The sequence below is a fragment of the Pithys albifrons genome, chromosome 3 (genome assembly GCF_047495875.1).
Source record: "Pithys albifrons albifrons isolate INPA30051 chromosome 3, PitAlb_v1, whole genome shotgun sequence".
Lineage (NCBI taxonomy): Eukaryota > Metazoa > Chordata > Aves > Passeriformes > Thamnophilidae > Pithys > Pithys albifrons.
The window spans coordinates 90,072,345-90,090,121 of record NC_092460.1 but is presented as its reverse complement, the minus strand read 5'-3'; the positions used below and the strand labels follow the sequence as shown (position 1 = coordinate 90,090,121).

Sequence of the window (17,777 nt, the reverse complement as noted above, 5' to 3'; positions counted from 1 at the left end):
ACAGATGGAGGTCAAAATTACTGTCCTTGACTGGTTATTTCTCAGCTGGGTCAGTTCCCTGTGTACCTGCCTCGGACCACTGATGGCTTTGTTAGCCACACTATTACACAAATGTTCCTGGTGGCATAACAAAAGGTGGAATACGTAAATGTGGTTGTGATAAAGAAGGCAAGACATTCTCTCCACAGCAATGCTACCACATGCATCAAAACCACATTCTATTATCCAAGTGATGTTACCCTCCTTTCATTCCAAGCAGCACCACACTCCAGACTACAAGGTCTCTCAAATGTATAGTGTAAAGGATACCTACTTTTTACAACCTCCCCAAAAGATACTTCCATAACTCCAGACAGTGTTGTAAATGAATCACCTCAAGTCCTCTTAAAATAATGCATCTTTCCAATTTAGGATTGTACTTTTCATTAAAAATTTTGCTTATTCATAGCTCCTGCTTTCCACACTCCCCACTCTCCACACCAGAACTCCTTAATGTTTTCACAAAGCTTTTCCTGCTTCTAAAAACTACTGATAGATTTCAGGCATCAGAATGTCTTACAGATAATACTTGGGCATAATTTGTAGCTTCATCTGGCACATGTACACTCGCAGCACAATATACACAATAACCATCTTGCTTTATAGATTAATAAAGACTAATAACACATTAAGGTGTGTTAATGACATCTGGTGAGGCTCTTACAATAAGATACTGTTGGTATTACACAAGTGCTCCATTTTTACCCAACATATTAAGCTGAGGGACTTTTCTGCTGGCATTAGTAAGACAAGACTAACTCTGAACACATTCAGACTTTATTCCAAGGTGAAAATCAGACATTTACTTTCTCACAATCTGCCTGCCCACATTGCTGATCCAGAGTCACTAAAACAAGGTATATATGGGACATATGTATCAATAGTAAGTGCACAGGAGGAAATACTCAGACTGGAATACCAACCTTCCATTAGCAGCATAGGAGATATTTTATGTTAAAGCATAAATACACATTATTTTTAAGTGTTTGAAATTTATCAAATGCATTAAAATGTTATTAAAGCAAAAATATACATGATTTTACCTTTAGATAGGACCTGAGAGAAAGCCACATTTTTATATTTTGTACTTTCTTCAAGCGGAAGTGAGGAACCTCCGATTTTCTTGCCCTTCTGGCAGATGTTAGATGACCAAAAAGTTTGGCAAAAAGTAGCCTCTGCAGAGAAGGAAAAAAATTACTTCAACTGTTAATTGATTTTCAAGGGTACTAACAAAAAAACAAAAAGGAGAAAGGGGTTTCACTTAATATGCCAAAGTAACATACAATGTAACAGTGCAAATTAAATGTTATAAAAGCAGAAATATGTGTAGCATATTATGAAGAAGAGGAAATACAGTATAACATTTTAAAAGTCTCCATGTTCAAATGATAAACAAAAGTTAGCTACACTTAGATTTCCTTTCTCCAAATTTTTGATAACAAATCTGCTATGCTCTTAAATTTGGAAAAAACCCTCAAACCTGCCAATAATTTGCATTAGAGAGCACCTGTATCACAGGAGTTCCTTTCAACAGAAATTATTAGAAATAGGTTAATTCTATTCTACTGTATTATATCACATATTGTGATTATAATTTGAGAAAAGGAAGTATAAAAATATTTCATTTTCAGACCAATAGGTACTCTATATTCTGCAATTAGTAATGTTGCTCCCTTCAAAGTTCAAATTGCAGTAACAACCAATAAAAGCCCAGGTGCATTAGTTCAGACAGCAGCTCTCAAGATCTCCAGTCACAGAAATGATGTAACAACAAAGCAAGCAGGACTCTTGGATAGGGCCTGGATGGAACCATTTGGAATGCCCCAGCCCTGGAAGTGTTCTAGGCCAGGCTGGACAGGACTTTTGAGTAACCTGCTCTAGTGGAAGGTGTCCCTGCCTTAGCAGGAGGCTTGGAACAAGATAATCTTTAAGGTCCCTTCCAACCCAAACCATTCTATGATTTTATGAATTAAACTAAAGATTTTGAATGAAACACATTGGTAGAACAAACTGCAAACTCACAGTTTTTTTACTGAGGCCCCTTCTCCTTGTGGAAGCCTGAGACAAAGCGGGACACAACTTGAGTGTGGGTTAATGCACTGAGCCAGTCTTCCCTTGGAAATGCTCTCCAGGGAAAAAACACTTAAGATACAGAGACCTCAGTCCATTGCACCCGAATCATCTAAACTGTAAACCCACTGAAGTATTTGTCATCACTGATCTATGAATCACAGGGTGCTGAAGAAAACAAGTTTAAAATATCCCCAAGGTCAAAAAATGCAAACATTTAGCTTTGCTTTGCTTCGGATGAAGCCTCTTGGTTTGCTGTTCATACCTGTTTATACGTCCTCTCTGCTACACAGAGCAGGAAAAAGAAAATCCACACTAGAGACACACGGACCACAAAACTTATTATAACCATTGAGAGGACCAGAATATCTCCATCTGATCCAAATGCAGTCATGCAAAGTTCAGTGGCAGAATGTGTAGCTAGTTGTTCTAAGTCTTTAGCTTGGGAAAGTCGAAAGACAAAGGGCATCAAACCCAAGATTAAAGATATGACATTTCCAAAAATCTGGTAACCGATTCCTGGTATATAGCTGTTCACCTAAAAACAGAAGAAAACAAGGTATATTTTTATTTAACGAATTTGGCATCAATTCAATAAATAAATTATTAATGTTTCTGTCTTACCACAAAGAACATTTTATAACCTAATACATTATATGAAAACTTCAACCAAGCATCTTCACATTTTACTATTCAAAAGAAAGGAAGTCCTCAGAGAGTACTTAATGTACAGAAACCAAGCCAAATCATTTAAAAACCCAACAACATAACATTGCAGATAAACTCTGGTGCATATTCCTGTATTAAAAATTCATTGAATGCTGAATTAGCAAAATGCACTAATCAGAGTGTGCTGCTTAAATCCTGTTTGTTGCTCCTACTTGTCTTTTGGGTTTAGGCTGTATCCTTTTAATGGAATCAAAGCGTTTACAGTTCAGACAGGACTGGAGTTCTACACTGCTGGCTATGGCTTTGCTAAGTTTACTTCTGTGTGAATTGTCACCAAACCTGTACAGTGTCTGAGCCAGGAAAAGGTTAGAACTGGGTTTTTAGCAAGTTGGAGATGGTAAATATCAAGTTGTCAGAACTGGTGAGTTAAGCTCTGCTAGGATTTTCTGTTCAACCCTACAAAATAGCTACATGGTCTATATTGAAAAAGAGCACAACACTTATCTGTTTCCTGAAAAGGAGTATTAGGAAAAAGGGGGTGAGGGCTAGTGAGACATCCCACTGATCCTCCTAGATGTCTCCTTCCTAAAGTAGAAATCTTTTCTTTTCCAGTCCTAACTTTAGCATGCAAATACTTGGATCTGTACATTACTGACCCAACACATTATTTGTTCATCAGAATCAAGGAATTAAATACAAACATTCACAGCATCACTTCGTAGCAACAAAAGAGAGATTGGGTATGTTTGCAAGTACCTAACAATGCAAACACATTTTACTGTCCCAACACTCAAGATTTGGTAGCTTTTAATCTGCTAGTAACAAGTACATCAGAGTAAGGTATGCCATAGAACAATGATGTGAATAACAGATACTATAAAATAAAAACACGGACAAACAGAAAATCCACAACCAACCAAAACATAACCAACAACAAAAGAGAAAACATCATAAAACAAGTTTATTTTTGGTAGTGCTTAGACCTCTAAATACAGTACTTGAATAAAGTAAAATGAATACTCACTCTGTTCATTATCATACCACTGATTTCAAGTACAGACATATCTGCTTTCTTGCAGTCATTCCCCTCCCACACAATTGCACTTATTTTTTCTAGTCCTGGATTCAAACTGTGGATCCAAGGCAAATGACTCTGGGAAAGATAAGGAATATATTCCATCAGAATTAAAAATCTATCTTCATGTCAATATGCCTTTGTCAGCAACATACTGACAAAAAACCCCACCTGAGACTGACAAATATTGCTCCATAGCATTTACTTCTACTATATTTAAACCTCATTCCTCAAAATCACCCACTTCTTTTCCAAGAAACAGCTGTGAGTACAGGGATCTCTCCTTCTCCACACTCCCTCTTCTAACAGTGATGAGTTACTGTGATTAAGGATTTATTGGCTTCTTTTTCAAACATATCAAAGAGAAGAGAAATATGAAAACAAGGGTTTATTTATAAGTCATCTTTAATGCTGCCACATTTAGTGGATTTTTTATTATTATTTTTTCCTCTAACATTCTGGAAAGTACTCCTTTCAGGTTGAGCCTAAGGAAAAACCTCTTTTTTAATTTGCTCTTAGTGATATTTGTGTACTTCACAATCCTTGTTAGGGATAAAGCCTCTGCCATGCAAACTGTATCTGGCAAGACTCCGAGTGGTGGGTGTTTAATCAATACACAGTGACCAAGAGCCAGCCAAGCAATTCCAGTTTAATCTACTGAATGCACTTAGAGCTAAGGGACCTTTTTCTCTAACCACAGAGTCAAGTGAAAACTGAAGGATATGAAAAATGTTGAGGTGACAAGTTCTGCTGAGGCCATTTCTTGACCTTCCTCAGCCCTGTCTCACTCACCTCCCATTTAGGTGATTAAAATTGCTCTCGGCTTTAGTCACCTGGCACCACTTCCATCACACTACTGAAAGTGGTGGAGCTGGCTGGGAAAGGGGCATGAAATTATTTTTAAAATTTAACTTATCATTGATTAAAAGATTTATTTTATTACTTGCTTTATCAGTATTTATCTGAAATCTTTGTATTCTACAATGTCCTCTATTATCTCCCTTTCCATTTCCAATGGATGAAAAAGAATTATTTATACTATTAAAACAACACAAGTACTTGTTGCAGGAGTTTCTTAGCCACAGATTTCCAAGGTGTCCCTCTAGAGGGAGTATCAACACCAGGAGCTGAAACTCAAAAATTCACAATCAATCAAACAGAAAAACCCTCAACTGCAGAAAACCCGAGTTTTATATACTGCAATTCAACTCTCTGCTGCAAAGCTTACACTTTAGTGTTCTATGGAATGTGAGCAAGAAGGTCTAAAAATAAATCAAAAAAGCAAAGACTGCATGAAATCCAAACTGCTCTCTCTCTTGTTTTTTGTTTGGTTTTCTTTTTCTTGGGGTGGGAGGCTTGGCTTGGAGGGCCTTGTTTTTTATAATCAACAAATACCTGATTTTCAATTCTGGCTGTGAGTGAAGAGCCTGCCTTTTGAAATTCTTTCCCTCGGTAGCATTAACATCATCCCTTGCATGACATTCCTCAGTAGTGATGATGCACTAGTAACACATGACACGTTTACCCAGAAGAACGTTTCACATTCTCTCCATCTCTTTACTTTAATGGTTTAGATACACAAAGTAACTAACATGCAACTTAAGGATAAGACATGTACAAATGAAACTGACACTGAGACACATGAATGGATTGCAACAAATGAAGACTAAAACTTGATTGTTAATGATCAATTAATAATGCATTCTGTCCAACTTTAGCCTAAGGCAGGGAGCAACTGAAGTATTGCCCAAACAAACAACACATTTTCAGAAATGACTGTCTATCTGCTGATACAGAATAGTATTAAAGAAGGGAAATAAAATTATTAGCTGTCAAGTAAAAAAACCAGTAAATATAATTAGGCATATATAATACATGGGACATCATATATATAAGACACTACGTATGTCATCTTTCTGTTTGATTTTTCTTTATATACATTAATATACAAGCAAACAGAAAGATGTTTGATAAGGCCTTACAAAAAAGTAATTCCACTACAGGAAAAAAAAGAGGTGGGGAAAAAACCCCACCCAAAACCAAAGCAACAAAGAGCAAACAAAAAAAGAAAGAAAAAACTCAAACAAAGAAACAAAACAAAGTCCCAAAATGAAAAAAAAAAGCACAAGCAAACAGATCCATTCACCAGAGGAAACTTAAATCAATCAGTACTTGACCTGAACTAGAACGAAGATTCAAACACTCAAATATTCTACAAGCTATTTTTGTCTTATCCTTTTCATTTGACAAATAATTGACTGAGTAGCAGAAATCAAATTTTCCTTGTTTTAATTCTACCAAATCACTTTGGTTTCGTTACTTTCATTTGATAGAGTTCTTCCTCTCAGGCCTCCTGTGAGATACGATAAAACAGAAAATTCTGAACTTGTGTGGTAGTGTACCAGAAAAAAAATCACAATTAGCAGATCCCCACCTGATGAAAAGGGTCATCTCTGTATTCTTTCTTCACACATGGATTCACTTGAGGGCTTTCTACATCTGTCTCACTGGTACAGGAAGAGTGGCACTCTGCACAGTGCAACAGGTCCTCCCACAGCACATCTTCCGTCTCCGACTCTGGCCTCGCACTCTCCGAATCCTGCCTGGAGCTTGAACACCGAGAACTGCAGCTTGTACCTGATTTAGGTGTATCCTGAAAGTTAAATTTGCACTGAAATTAATGCAGCTTTTTTATTCTACATCATTTCCTGGAAAAACAGTTAGAAGTTCAAATTAGTGAATCTGCATTGATCTGGGAGTTTTATATTCCAATCTATTATCTTTCTCACCAGAAAGATTTAGATGTTTTTTGAAGGTGTGTCTAAGAGGTTGTGCATTTTAGACACTGTACAAAAAAGTCAACAGTCCATAGCCCCTGCTCTGTTGGGATGGGTTGACATAAAGAACCAAATCATATTAACAATTAAAAGGAAATAACAAGTTCACAGACTTTTAGAACTAATAATTTAACAGCAATTATCAAGTCACAGATGCCAGATATGTCTCAAACTTCTGAAGAACTGACTCTCAAAGTCTCCCAAAATCACATTGTTACTACTAACATACCTTCGCAAAGACAGAGTGTGCTTGTTTGAAGGTGGTAATGCCTCAGGTACAGAGGAAAAATAAGCAAGGGTACTGTGGGGTGATAGCCCTGATATGAGTTGAGGGAAACGCCTCAGCTCCCTGGAGGGATGTTCCCAGAACCACTGTTAGAGAATAAAGACATCCCAGTGGCCTTCCAAAAGTCCTAGTCATAGATGGGGTTACCGAGGAACAGAGTGTTATGGAAATTACATGGCCCTTCTTTGCCATACCCTGTGACACCCTGCGGAGAGCCAAGGAGCCACCCCTCAGGCACCTGGCTATCACCCCCAAAACTGTTATTGGTTATAAACACTCAACCTACCTAAAGAAAAAAGGTTATAAAAAAAGACTGAATATGAACAAAAACTGGGGAGAAAACTTCCACCACCAAGGGGAGGGCAACCAATGAGCTATCCTGTCTCCCCCCTCCCCATCGGACATTGTAGGAGTGAGCAACCAATCCTTCCTTTGTTTTCCTATGCCTTACTAGTTATAATTTGCCATAACTCACCGGGTGCATATGTGTTAGAGGGAAGCAGCTATATTCTTCCTGTTGCTTTTGCTTTGGGTTACTGAGTCTGTTTAGTTGTTGTGTTTCTGGTTAGTAATCTGTTAGTTGTGTCATGGGGGGTATATTGCATTTTGTTTGAGTTTTGGGGAAGTAGAAACATTTTGTTGTTATACTTTCTGTTTCTTGCTGAGCATCTTTAGGGATGCTTATAAATCTCAAGTGATGAAATCTGTTTTCGGTGGGAGGTAGAAATTGTTATATCTAACTTGTGTAAGTGTGTGTTAGATTGTAGTTTTCTCTTAACTTTCTCTTTTCTGTATAAATATATATATATAGTCAGTTTAAGCATAAACCAGTTTGAGTTTCTAGGACTTTTTTTCCCTTCTCCCTCTTCTCGGCCAGAGGGAGGGAGGCTGACTCTATATTGGGCAGTTGGCAATTTGCCAGCTCAACCCCAAGACACTGCAGCCAAATGTCATCATTGACTAAGCAACCCATATAGTCATTGTCACATACTTGTATTAATGAAAGCTATTTCGGAGGCTGATACACGGAAAGTTATTTTTTTTGCTATTGAGTGTGGTCCATAAACTGAGTACCAAAGACCTTTCCAGGCAGTGTGCTGTCCTGTGTTGTCTCTTCAGGTGAGACACAGACAGGCTGATCTGGGTTATATAAAGCTTGGATGTTCTGAGATGCTTATAGTTAATAAGTTCTCCCTGGTTAAAGTGTGGTCCTCATTGGAAGGTCAAAAATCTTTCCAGCCTGTGTTCTGTTCATGGGTTGGTAGGCAGTGCTGGGTTCATAAAGCTTTATTGTTCCAAGGGTGCTTATAGCTAATAGCTTTACATTAATACAGGAGTGAGGTGAGAAATCTTTGAAATCTTTTTGCAAGAAATCTCTCTGCCTCTCCTTTTCACATGACAGGTACACATAGCTAACAACAGGTATGTGCATAATCTGTGTAGTCATACATAAGGTTTTCATGATTTTGAACCAACTGCACTTGGAAACAAGTACACCTTAGTAAATTCAAATTTGACCCTGGTCTTCGATAAAGAAAGAAGAATATTAAGTTTGGGACACAATCTCCCAATGCATAGACATGAAACAATCCATTGTTGTCCTCAAGACAAGAACATAGAGTCAGTTTTTAACTACTTTCTGCAATAAGCAGAATCCATTTCCTGCAACACAGGGATGCAGTATTAAAAGCAGTACCATCCTGCTCATTGCCTTCCTCTGGAAATTTAACACAAAATTTATTTTTCTACTAATTTCTCTGGAGAACATTCACAGTTTTTTACACTGAAAAAATAATTAAGCAGTGTTTCAACAGACATACTAACTTAATATGATTTGTAAAGCATTACTCTCCAAAGAAATGTTCTTTGATCTTTCTGAAATTATGCTTTATGTATTTTATGTAAACAATTTTGTAAAGAAACACTCAGAAAAAAATGAGTCTGAACTCTTCCTCCTTCTTTTACAAAGTGAGAGGTAACAGCAATGCAGAAAAAGTATGAACTATTTTTTTTCCTTAAAAATTAAAAATGAAGATATTTATAGAAGGTGGTCACTACTGGGTACAAGTGAGGATTGAAGTTAATAAAGTAAGAACAATAAAAAGATTGCTTAAACAACAATTAAGTTGACAAGTAAACATGAAGGTAAAAGAAAAGACAGAATTTGAGAGTATATCCACTGACTTCACTAATTTTTTTTAAATACAAAGAAAGCTTTCACTGATTCTAAAACTATTGTTTCATTCCCTTTGTAATGGTGTGGGGGAGGCGAGATAGTAACAACGAAGAAAGGCTTCCTCTTTCACAGCATCACTCAGAGCAGTAAAAGGGGAAAAAGGGTAAACCAGGGCTGCCAGAGCTCCACATGGAGCAAATTGTGTCTCTTCAGTTTCTGAACCTATCTAGTCTCTTTCTGCTTTCTCTTGTCAAGCACCACAGCAGCACAAAGATACAGTCAAGAGACATCTTCTGTAATATGAAACAAACAGTTTCAAGTATCAACCTGTTTAGTTATCCAATAAGCCTTCTTGACCTTTTTAACCAAAATCTGTGAGAAATCAAAGTTCATTTAATAAACTTTTCTATGCAAAGCATCAAGGCTTTGTAGTTGCGATCAGAGAAAGCACTAACTGCACCACTCCAAGGAGACATTTCTTATATCAAGTAGAGAGTTTACTAATGAGGCTCTGCCTATCAAACCCATCTGTCAGTGGACTTTTTTCAGAGTTGATTTCACTCCTTAAACTCTTTGCTGCTCCTTTGAGTGGACAAACAGTAATACAGCCTTTAAAGAAAGTGTTCCATATATCTGTTAAGTTGCACACCATTACAAAAAAAGAGGGTTTTTTTAAATGCATACATACGTACAAATAAATCAACAAAACCACAATAAGCTATCCCTTTCTCTTTCAATTAATGACTCTGCTAATACAGAATCTATGAATTCTCCTCTTCTAAAATGTGATGCCATAAATATTATAGTTTCAAATTTTTCATGGATTTTTTTTCTCTCCTTTACTAACACAGAGGTGTTGGAGCTGAAGAGCCAAGACAAGATAACAAAGGGATGGCTGACAGCTTTGCATTCCCACTTGAAGGCTGGGGGAAGTCAGAGTGGGTGGGGAGGAAGGAAAGGTTTCCTTCTGGTGGTGGCCACATTTCTGTCTCTGGCTGCTCTGAGTGTCTGCCACTGTTTGCTGGGCTGGAAGCACTTGGAGGGAGCTTCCCTGGCATGGCCCACACTCTGACTCCTGCGCTCCCTGTCTTTGGAGAAAAAAGTCACTGCTTCCTGGATTCACTGCAGACTCTTCAAGGGACCAACACCATCTGCAGAGGAGTTGCCACCTCTTTCCCACCCCCTGCACCAATTTTTTTTGGACAAAGGAAGGTGGGAGAGGGACTGTGCACTGTCCACAGGAGAAGTTTCATCACATCCTTGTGGCCACCATTCCCATGGGAGTTATCGGAGCCAGTGTCTCTCCTTACCCTCTGGCTGTGCCTCGCTGGACCCCGGGAGTGACTTTCGTGGCTGCTGCCTCCTGAGGCGCAGCATCGCCTCCCGCTGTCTGTAACTACAACTGCACCAAAAGGAGCAGAAATAGGACTGAATTTGAAAGTTTTGGTTATGGTGTTGCTGTTTGTTCTCTTCTGATTCTGGTTATATATATATGTATATGTATTTTTAACATATGTGTGGATATATATTTTCATATATGTATATATATATGTATTTTTAATATATGCATATGTATGCATAAAATGATGCCAAGGGATCTTTGATTTTTTGATTTTCATATTTGGTAGATTTTAGGAACACAGTAGATGTAGCACTGTAGATTTTTGGTGGGTTAATATTTCTGCCTTAATTCTAACGTCTTTCTATCATTACCCCTGGCCCAGAATGGGGAGGTAAGATCTTCGATCTGTTTAGTCTCTTTCTCAAGGTACAAGATTGGAGTATATCAGAGGGAAACAAACACGAGGAAGAGTGACCCAGAGCACTGGAAAGCGTCCAAAAGACCTTTATGTGCTGAAGAAGAGGAGGTGGATGAAGACAGAGGGTCTTGATGACCCCAGCCTCAATTCCAGGGGGGTTGGACCAGGGGTGGAACCAGGGCTGGACTAAGAAATGTGTAAAGTAATGATTGGAGAGATCATATTATAAAAGCCATGGAAACTAGAGGGCACATGCATGTCATCATGTATTCCCGGGGGCCGTAGGCCTGTGATATTAAAGGACCTTTACTTTTTATCTTATCCTGCACTAATTTGGCTCAGAGTCCTGCTTTGTGGGGGGTCACTCAAGGCATCATTATATATAACACATACATGCATATATAACATATATATGTTATCTTTTACTATACATTTTCTGATTCAAGTCTCTGAATTTCAAGAATTATGGTGGTTTTTGAGAAGAGGCCCCCTTCCTAGTCCAGATAGATATCTTAGTTTTCTTTTAAATGAGCCAGTGAAGTCTCTTAATGTTTCAGTACTTTTATGCATTAACAATTCTATTAAGACTTCATGGCAATATTTTAAACTATTGTTTCAACAAACATCAGGGAATGAAAACTCAGAGTCAACCGGCCTACTCCACAAGAAAGCTAGTGAATACAAAATACTAACGCAATGGAGAGAAACAGGAGCATGATGAAAATTTGCATATCACTAATAACTACTGTTTGTGTAACAATACAAATTCCCAGAGGAGATAACTGGTGTCAAGAGACAGTCACAGAGTTGCCATAGACTGATGTAAGACTTATGGAACGTATTTTAGGCTCCTTGTAACCAACTGAAAAATAAAATGAAGCTCAAACAAACTACATTAAAACATCTTATTTTCAAAACACTGTCATTAAACTAAAACAAAAAATAATCTCTGTTCCCCATCAGCATGACTTCCAATTAACACACTCCTAAAACCCAATATAGGAGATAAAAAGGTTTGAGAAAAACATACTTATTCAGTAAGAAGTCAAGAAGTTTTAACAATTTACCAACAGAAAGCCACCAAAGCGAACATACCTCCAGAGGATAATGTTTCTTGTAATGGTGAGATTTCCTGTTTCGAAGTGCACAATCACTAGAAGTGCGTTCTACATTGCGACGTAAAGAATATCCAGTTTCAGGCCCTTCCTCACTGGAAACTTCATCTGATAAATTTGTCATAGGCCTGTGAGTATCCTAGTGCAGGAAATACAGTATTAGTAAGACATAGTCACACACTAATTCCTGTTCTCAACTACTGAAATCAAAGTTCTTTCTACAACTTCACTATTTGTGCTCAGCTAAACCCAATATTAATGTTTTTTCAAGCATCAAATTTAATCAGTACAGCAAGAATTACAAAATAGAGATTATAATATGAAAAACATTTTTCAAGTGAAGGTGTTCTTTATATTATACTCAAGAAAAATTCTGACATTTATTTCAGATGTGATTTTGTCTGAACTGAACCTACCAAGAAAGGCTTAGAGGAAATGTATCCTCACTGGGAAAAAAAATTAAAAACAAAACAAGCAAACAAAAACCCAACAAGAACAACCCCAAACCACCAAAATCCCCCTAACAAAACTGTGATAGCACTCTAACACTGAATTATCAACACATACAGCACAAAGCTGACATTTACCTCTTCTCTCAAGGATAAAAGATAGATTCCATGTTGAAAATTGAGATCACTAATTTCTCTTTTCATTTTCCTGATTTTAAACTAAAGTTAAAGTAGCCTTTACAGTAAAAAAATGAAAAAAGGACAGCAAAAGATCAGCTGTGAAAAGCTTTTTTTGTAAATTCTCATTTATTTTAAGATCACTAGAAAGAATCCTGGAAAGTTTTCTTAGGAGTCTTGCTGTCATCAATGAAATGCAAAAGGGAAAAAACCAGCAAAGTTGCTCTCTGTGAATAAAACAAATCCTTCGTCCCCTTGCAACATCATCCTCTCTTCCATGACAAACTCTGTTTTTTGAGATGCTTCAAGGGCAGGACATTTCCCCTTTTTAACAGCTGAGTTGCATACAGCAAGAGGGCAGGTAGAACAGTCTGAGGTGTCTTCTCCACTGTGTTTTGGACTGGCTATGAAACACTTTGATTTTCTTTGGAGGAAGATACAAGAAGGGGAAAAGAGAGGACTGTATTCTAGTCTCTGCCAACTTCTCTTTAATGTGGATGCATTCTCACCAAGCAAGTTCAACACAGACAACATCTCATTCAATCAAAGAAATTTAAAACTGTTTCAAATTACTTTTTCTTAAAAATCCTTGATTTGCTGAAATTCATAAAGAATGTAAAATGCTTGGAACTGATAAGACAACTAAAGCTCAGTTGCTATCACTGCTGAAAAAGCACCTCCTGCAGAACAAGAGAGAAGTTTTTGCCTCAAGATGAACCTTCATCAGCTTGATTCTGACTTCATCATCATCTGACAAGTTAATAATTCTGCTTTGAAAGCAACAGGCACACTTACTTTGTGATGACTGTGATTGCTGAAGACATCTCTCGCTGCCGGAGCGCCCCACCCTGTCTCCTCTGGCCTGATCACTTCACATCGGCGCTCGTGGGCCTGCACACCTTCTTCACTGCCTTTACCTGTCTTTTTCCCATCGAGGGACACGTAGCCATTATCGGTCTCAGTGGATTTATCTATTGAGTTTTTTGCCTTTTTAGATCTATATTTAAAACAAATACATGTATTAATTATTCTCTCAATTGTTTCCCAGTCTAAATCCTGCTTATTCCTCTCTAATCCTGTTCTAGTTTTACTACTTAAGATGACCACAAACTAACAATGCTAACATTTGATACAATATTTGTAACTATTTAATCTTCTAAATAATGCCCATTATCCTTTCCTAAAATTGTTACAAAATAAACTGTCAGTATGCAAAAGAAATGTGCACCAGTATCTACTGTAAGATGACAAAAGGAAATATATGTTTTAAAACTTTGGCAATAAAAGAACCACAAGTCTCAAATGTAAATAAGAAACTCCTCTATTCTATCCTAGCCAAAAAAAGAGGTATAGTAGAAGATGCTTAAAGAATTATTAATTCAAAGCAAGCATGCAATTTCCTGGAGCTGCAAACAAACATGCTGTTTAGTACTCTGTACACAGATACTTGTTGTTGTTTTAACAGAAGGGGATTTACCCTTTTCTGCATTATCCCGTAACATCCCAGCAACATTTTTCAATATATCTTACAAACACACTAATTAGCCTTTTTTCAAAGCACAAAACCTTAAGACCACTTACATTGGTGAACAGTCTTTGGTAACATTCTCCAGAATCAAGGCCCTTGCATAGTCAATAGATATAGTATCAAGACTAACACAAGAAAAAGGCTTTCTCAAAGCAAATATTTGAATGATTAGACTTTCAAACTAGAAGGTGCAGTGGATGAAGGAATGAAAAGGAGTAAGAGCTTGCTACCTTACTGACAGAGGTTACTTTCAATCTTCATTTAAGTGTCTGTGTTCTTAAAGGAAATTAGATTTTGTTCATTAGATTCCCAGAATGCTTGGTGGGGGAAGGATGGGCAGCAAGGGCAAGAGGAGAGCATTATAAATAAAGCTTCCAGAATTTCTTATTTTTATTACAAGTAGCTGGGCAAAGGTCACAGAACTACCAAGAATCTGCTCAGTTGATCTTGTGCTCCTGTGAGGGAATATGCATTGCCTTTCTCTTTAAGAAGTGAGTCATTCTGTGAGGGCTTGGATTACACAGAAGATTAAATTCCTCTTTAATATGTACATCAAACAAATTGGGAGAATTTGGATAGTCGCTTCACATTCCTTCCAAGATAGGGTACCCCACACATAAAGGGGAGTCCTGAACACAAAAATTGGATAGCAAGAGCTGGATAAAATGGAAAAAAATCCCAAAAGGTCCAATTCTGCTGTTGGAATGCAGACAAAGCAAGGATGAGAAGGGACAATGTTACAATGTTTCATCCTCCTTTCTCATCTTTAATCTTATTCCCTTACCCTTAACTAGGAAAAAAAGCTAACATATTGCTTTTAAAGCAAAAGAACTGCTGCTCCACTTCTCTTGTAGAAAGCTGTAGAACTCATCTAGTATTCCCTGACCTCTTTCCAAAATTCTTGGTCTATTTTGAAAAGAACACAAAACCATCAGGAACACTTTCTGTAGTTACTATGTATTTGCATGGATTAAGTTTTATTATAAGCTTTCAAAGGTAAAGAGCCAGCACATGCTTTAGCATGTGTGGTGTGCTGGAGATCACAGTGAGCCTCCTGTCTGCTCACTGCCAGTGTGAGAGCTCACATAAGGAGCTTGAATTTTCTAGGTTCATTAAGATAATCTCAAACATCACTGACGCTTTGGACAAAAAGGTCAAACTATTGCCAGTGAACACATTAGAACTTTATTTCTGTGCCATTCCTTAATGTCATTGTCTAACTAAGTTTATGAAGATAAAGCAACTCAAGATAGAGAAAGTTTAGCTTATTTTTGCATGGAAAAAATTTGCTGTTCCACATCTGGAATAAAGCAAGTACTGGCCTTTAAGTGGCAATTCACTGTAAAAGTCTCAGTAAGGTCAACAGCAATAAGGAAGAATCCAGAGTGGCCAATTTATTGTTCATTGAATATACTTTCAGCACTGCTTAAAAATTTCCTTCCAACAGTGCAAATGCAAGCACAGTTCTCATCACACACACATCCAGCCAGAGAAACTTCTTCCACAAGTTACTAAGCTATATGAGTGGATTAACAGGACAACTCTTCTGAGTCTGAACAGAGAAATTTTGTATGCATTTTATCTGAAACTTTAAATCTACTAGGAAGAGGTAGCCTCAAACAGTTGAATAAGAACAGACAAGAGAAAGAAAGAATACAGATATGTATGTACAATTTGTTCAGATAGGATTTCACCACTCCAGCAATGTTTAAGTGCTAAAATCACAAGAAAAATACCACTCATCTGGTATCAACTAAGGCTCATTCTGAAAAACAGGTAGGCTTGTCTGAAGTCTTTATTTGCTTCTAACATAAAACCCTATATTTTTTGTAAGAATTCCTAAGTTTAAGTCCAGAAAAATATACATTTGGGATTAGAGTTAGGTTTTCAAGCACTATATTGTATTTAAAAGAAACAACCAAAAAACCCCAAACAACCAAAAAACAGTAACCAACACCAACAGTACTTCTCTAGCTGACAGAAGTGTGTAGTTTCATTACTATATATGCATACATCATTAATCAACTTGTAAAATATTATGCTAGAACTAAAAGTATTTAGAGCAGGACAGACAACACTATGAATAAATGTAAAGTCTTAAAAGGCTTGAAAATATGCAAAAGCTAAGTCAAGAATGACTTTTAGCCTCAGAGAAATAGTAAGCAAGATTTAAATCAGGTTTCTGGAAGACTAGATTTTCACTGTCAAGTATTCTATTCCAATGTATTTCCATTGGGGTTCATCATAAAAACTCTTCTCCCATTGCCAAACTTTTAGAGAATTTAGAAGATTCCCACTGGAGCAAGGACACAGAGCCCAGAGCCAAGCCCCAAATGAGTACCCCATCCTGAATAAATCCTCATATGGTTTGTATGGCTCCACACATACAAAAAACTGTGCCTCTGCAACTGAAGAGGTGACAAAAGACCAAGGGCTATTTACAGCATTCTCAGTCCCTCTGTGCTTTTTATCCTTTGAAGATACTGTACATGCTAAGTAGTCACTGTGGAGGTTTAACATCTATACATATACACACACTAACTCTCATTAAATGGTTTAATACAAATCTTTAAAGTAAGTTCCACACAGCCCTTCTCAGCTGAAAAGCCCTTCTCACTCCAAGCCCAGTAGGAGGAAAGGTAAGAAAAAACCCAGATCTTTCAACACTCCTCTTCTTATTGCAGATCAGTATCTTCAATGAATGGAAAACATTCAGAAGTTTACAAGATTACACTCAAAACATACCACAAAATAATGCATTCAGACCCAAAGGACAGCCACAGTGCCTCTTACTGTGAGCCACAGTTTATCAAAGCTAGATTAATCTACACAGGAAAAAGTCAAATGAACTCTCCTCTTGCAATATTTTTAAACATCTTTAAAACTTCTTTGCGGTATCAAGTAGACACTCCCAGAATATAATAAGTTTTACTTGTGGTTAAGAGCACTTATCACAGGTACAACAGACATGTTAGTGTTGCCATATGTAAGATGCAGCATGCACAACAAAACATCAATGTAATAACTTGCAATATCCCTTTTCTCAATTTCATACTATTTTATAAGCATATTTTCACTTGTTAATAAATGCAGATATATGGCATTCAAAAAGCTGCATGTATAGCACATCTTGAACACAACTCTTGAAATGCCCAGAGCACTGCATTAGTAGATCAATCATTTCCCAAACAGCTCTGGAATCTAACAGTTTTAGGTGTTTCTTCCAAACATTACAAAACATATCTTCTGATGTTTATTCATAAACTGAACACTGTGCTTATTTGAACCCTTCAGAAAAGGGGTGTGATTTGATGACATTACCAGAGTTCAATAAGCATCTCTCCAATAATCAGCCAATGCAATAAAGTAAAATGAAAGAGTTGAATTTTTCTCATTGGATTAAACTTGAGAAACTGAGTTGGTTTGTTCCTGATAGCCCAAATAGAATACTCCTACACCAGAATACAATTTAATTAAAAGTTAATTCTCTGTGTTGCTCTCGTGAGATCCCACCTGGAGTACTGTGCTAAGTTCAGGGACACCCCCCACCACATGAGAAGGACATGGGCCTGTTGGAATGAGTCCAGAGGAGAGAT

At 37.3% G+C, this 17,777-nt stretch overlaps 1 protein-coding gene across 1 annotated transcript in view; it reads right to left on the bottom strand.

The window, feature by feature from the left end:
- Positions 1-17,777, bottom strand: part of PHTF2 (putative homeodomain transcription factor 2) — a 67,001-nt gene that overhangs the window by 9,655 nt on the left and 39,569 nt on the right. The window contains exons 8-13 of the mRNA XM_071552702.1: positions 13,449-13,650; positions 12,008-12,166; positions 6,288-6,506; positions 3,803-3,931; positions 2,375-2,647; positions 1,083-1,214 (exon numbers count right to left, since the gene is read on the bottom strand). Of these exons, the coding sequence (XP_071408803.1) occupies positions 1,083-1,214; positions 2,375-2,647; positions 3,803-3,931; positions 6,288-6,506; positions 12,008-12,166; positions 13,449-13,650 (1,114 nt within the window). The remainder of the gene's footprint in view (positions 1-1,082; positions 1,215-2,374; positions 2,648-3,802; positions 3,932-6,287; positions 6,507-12,007; positions 12,167-13,448; positions 13,651-17,777) is intronic.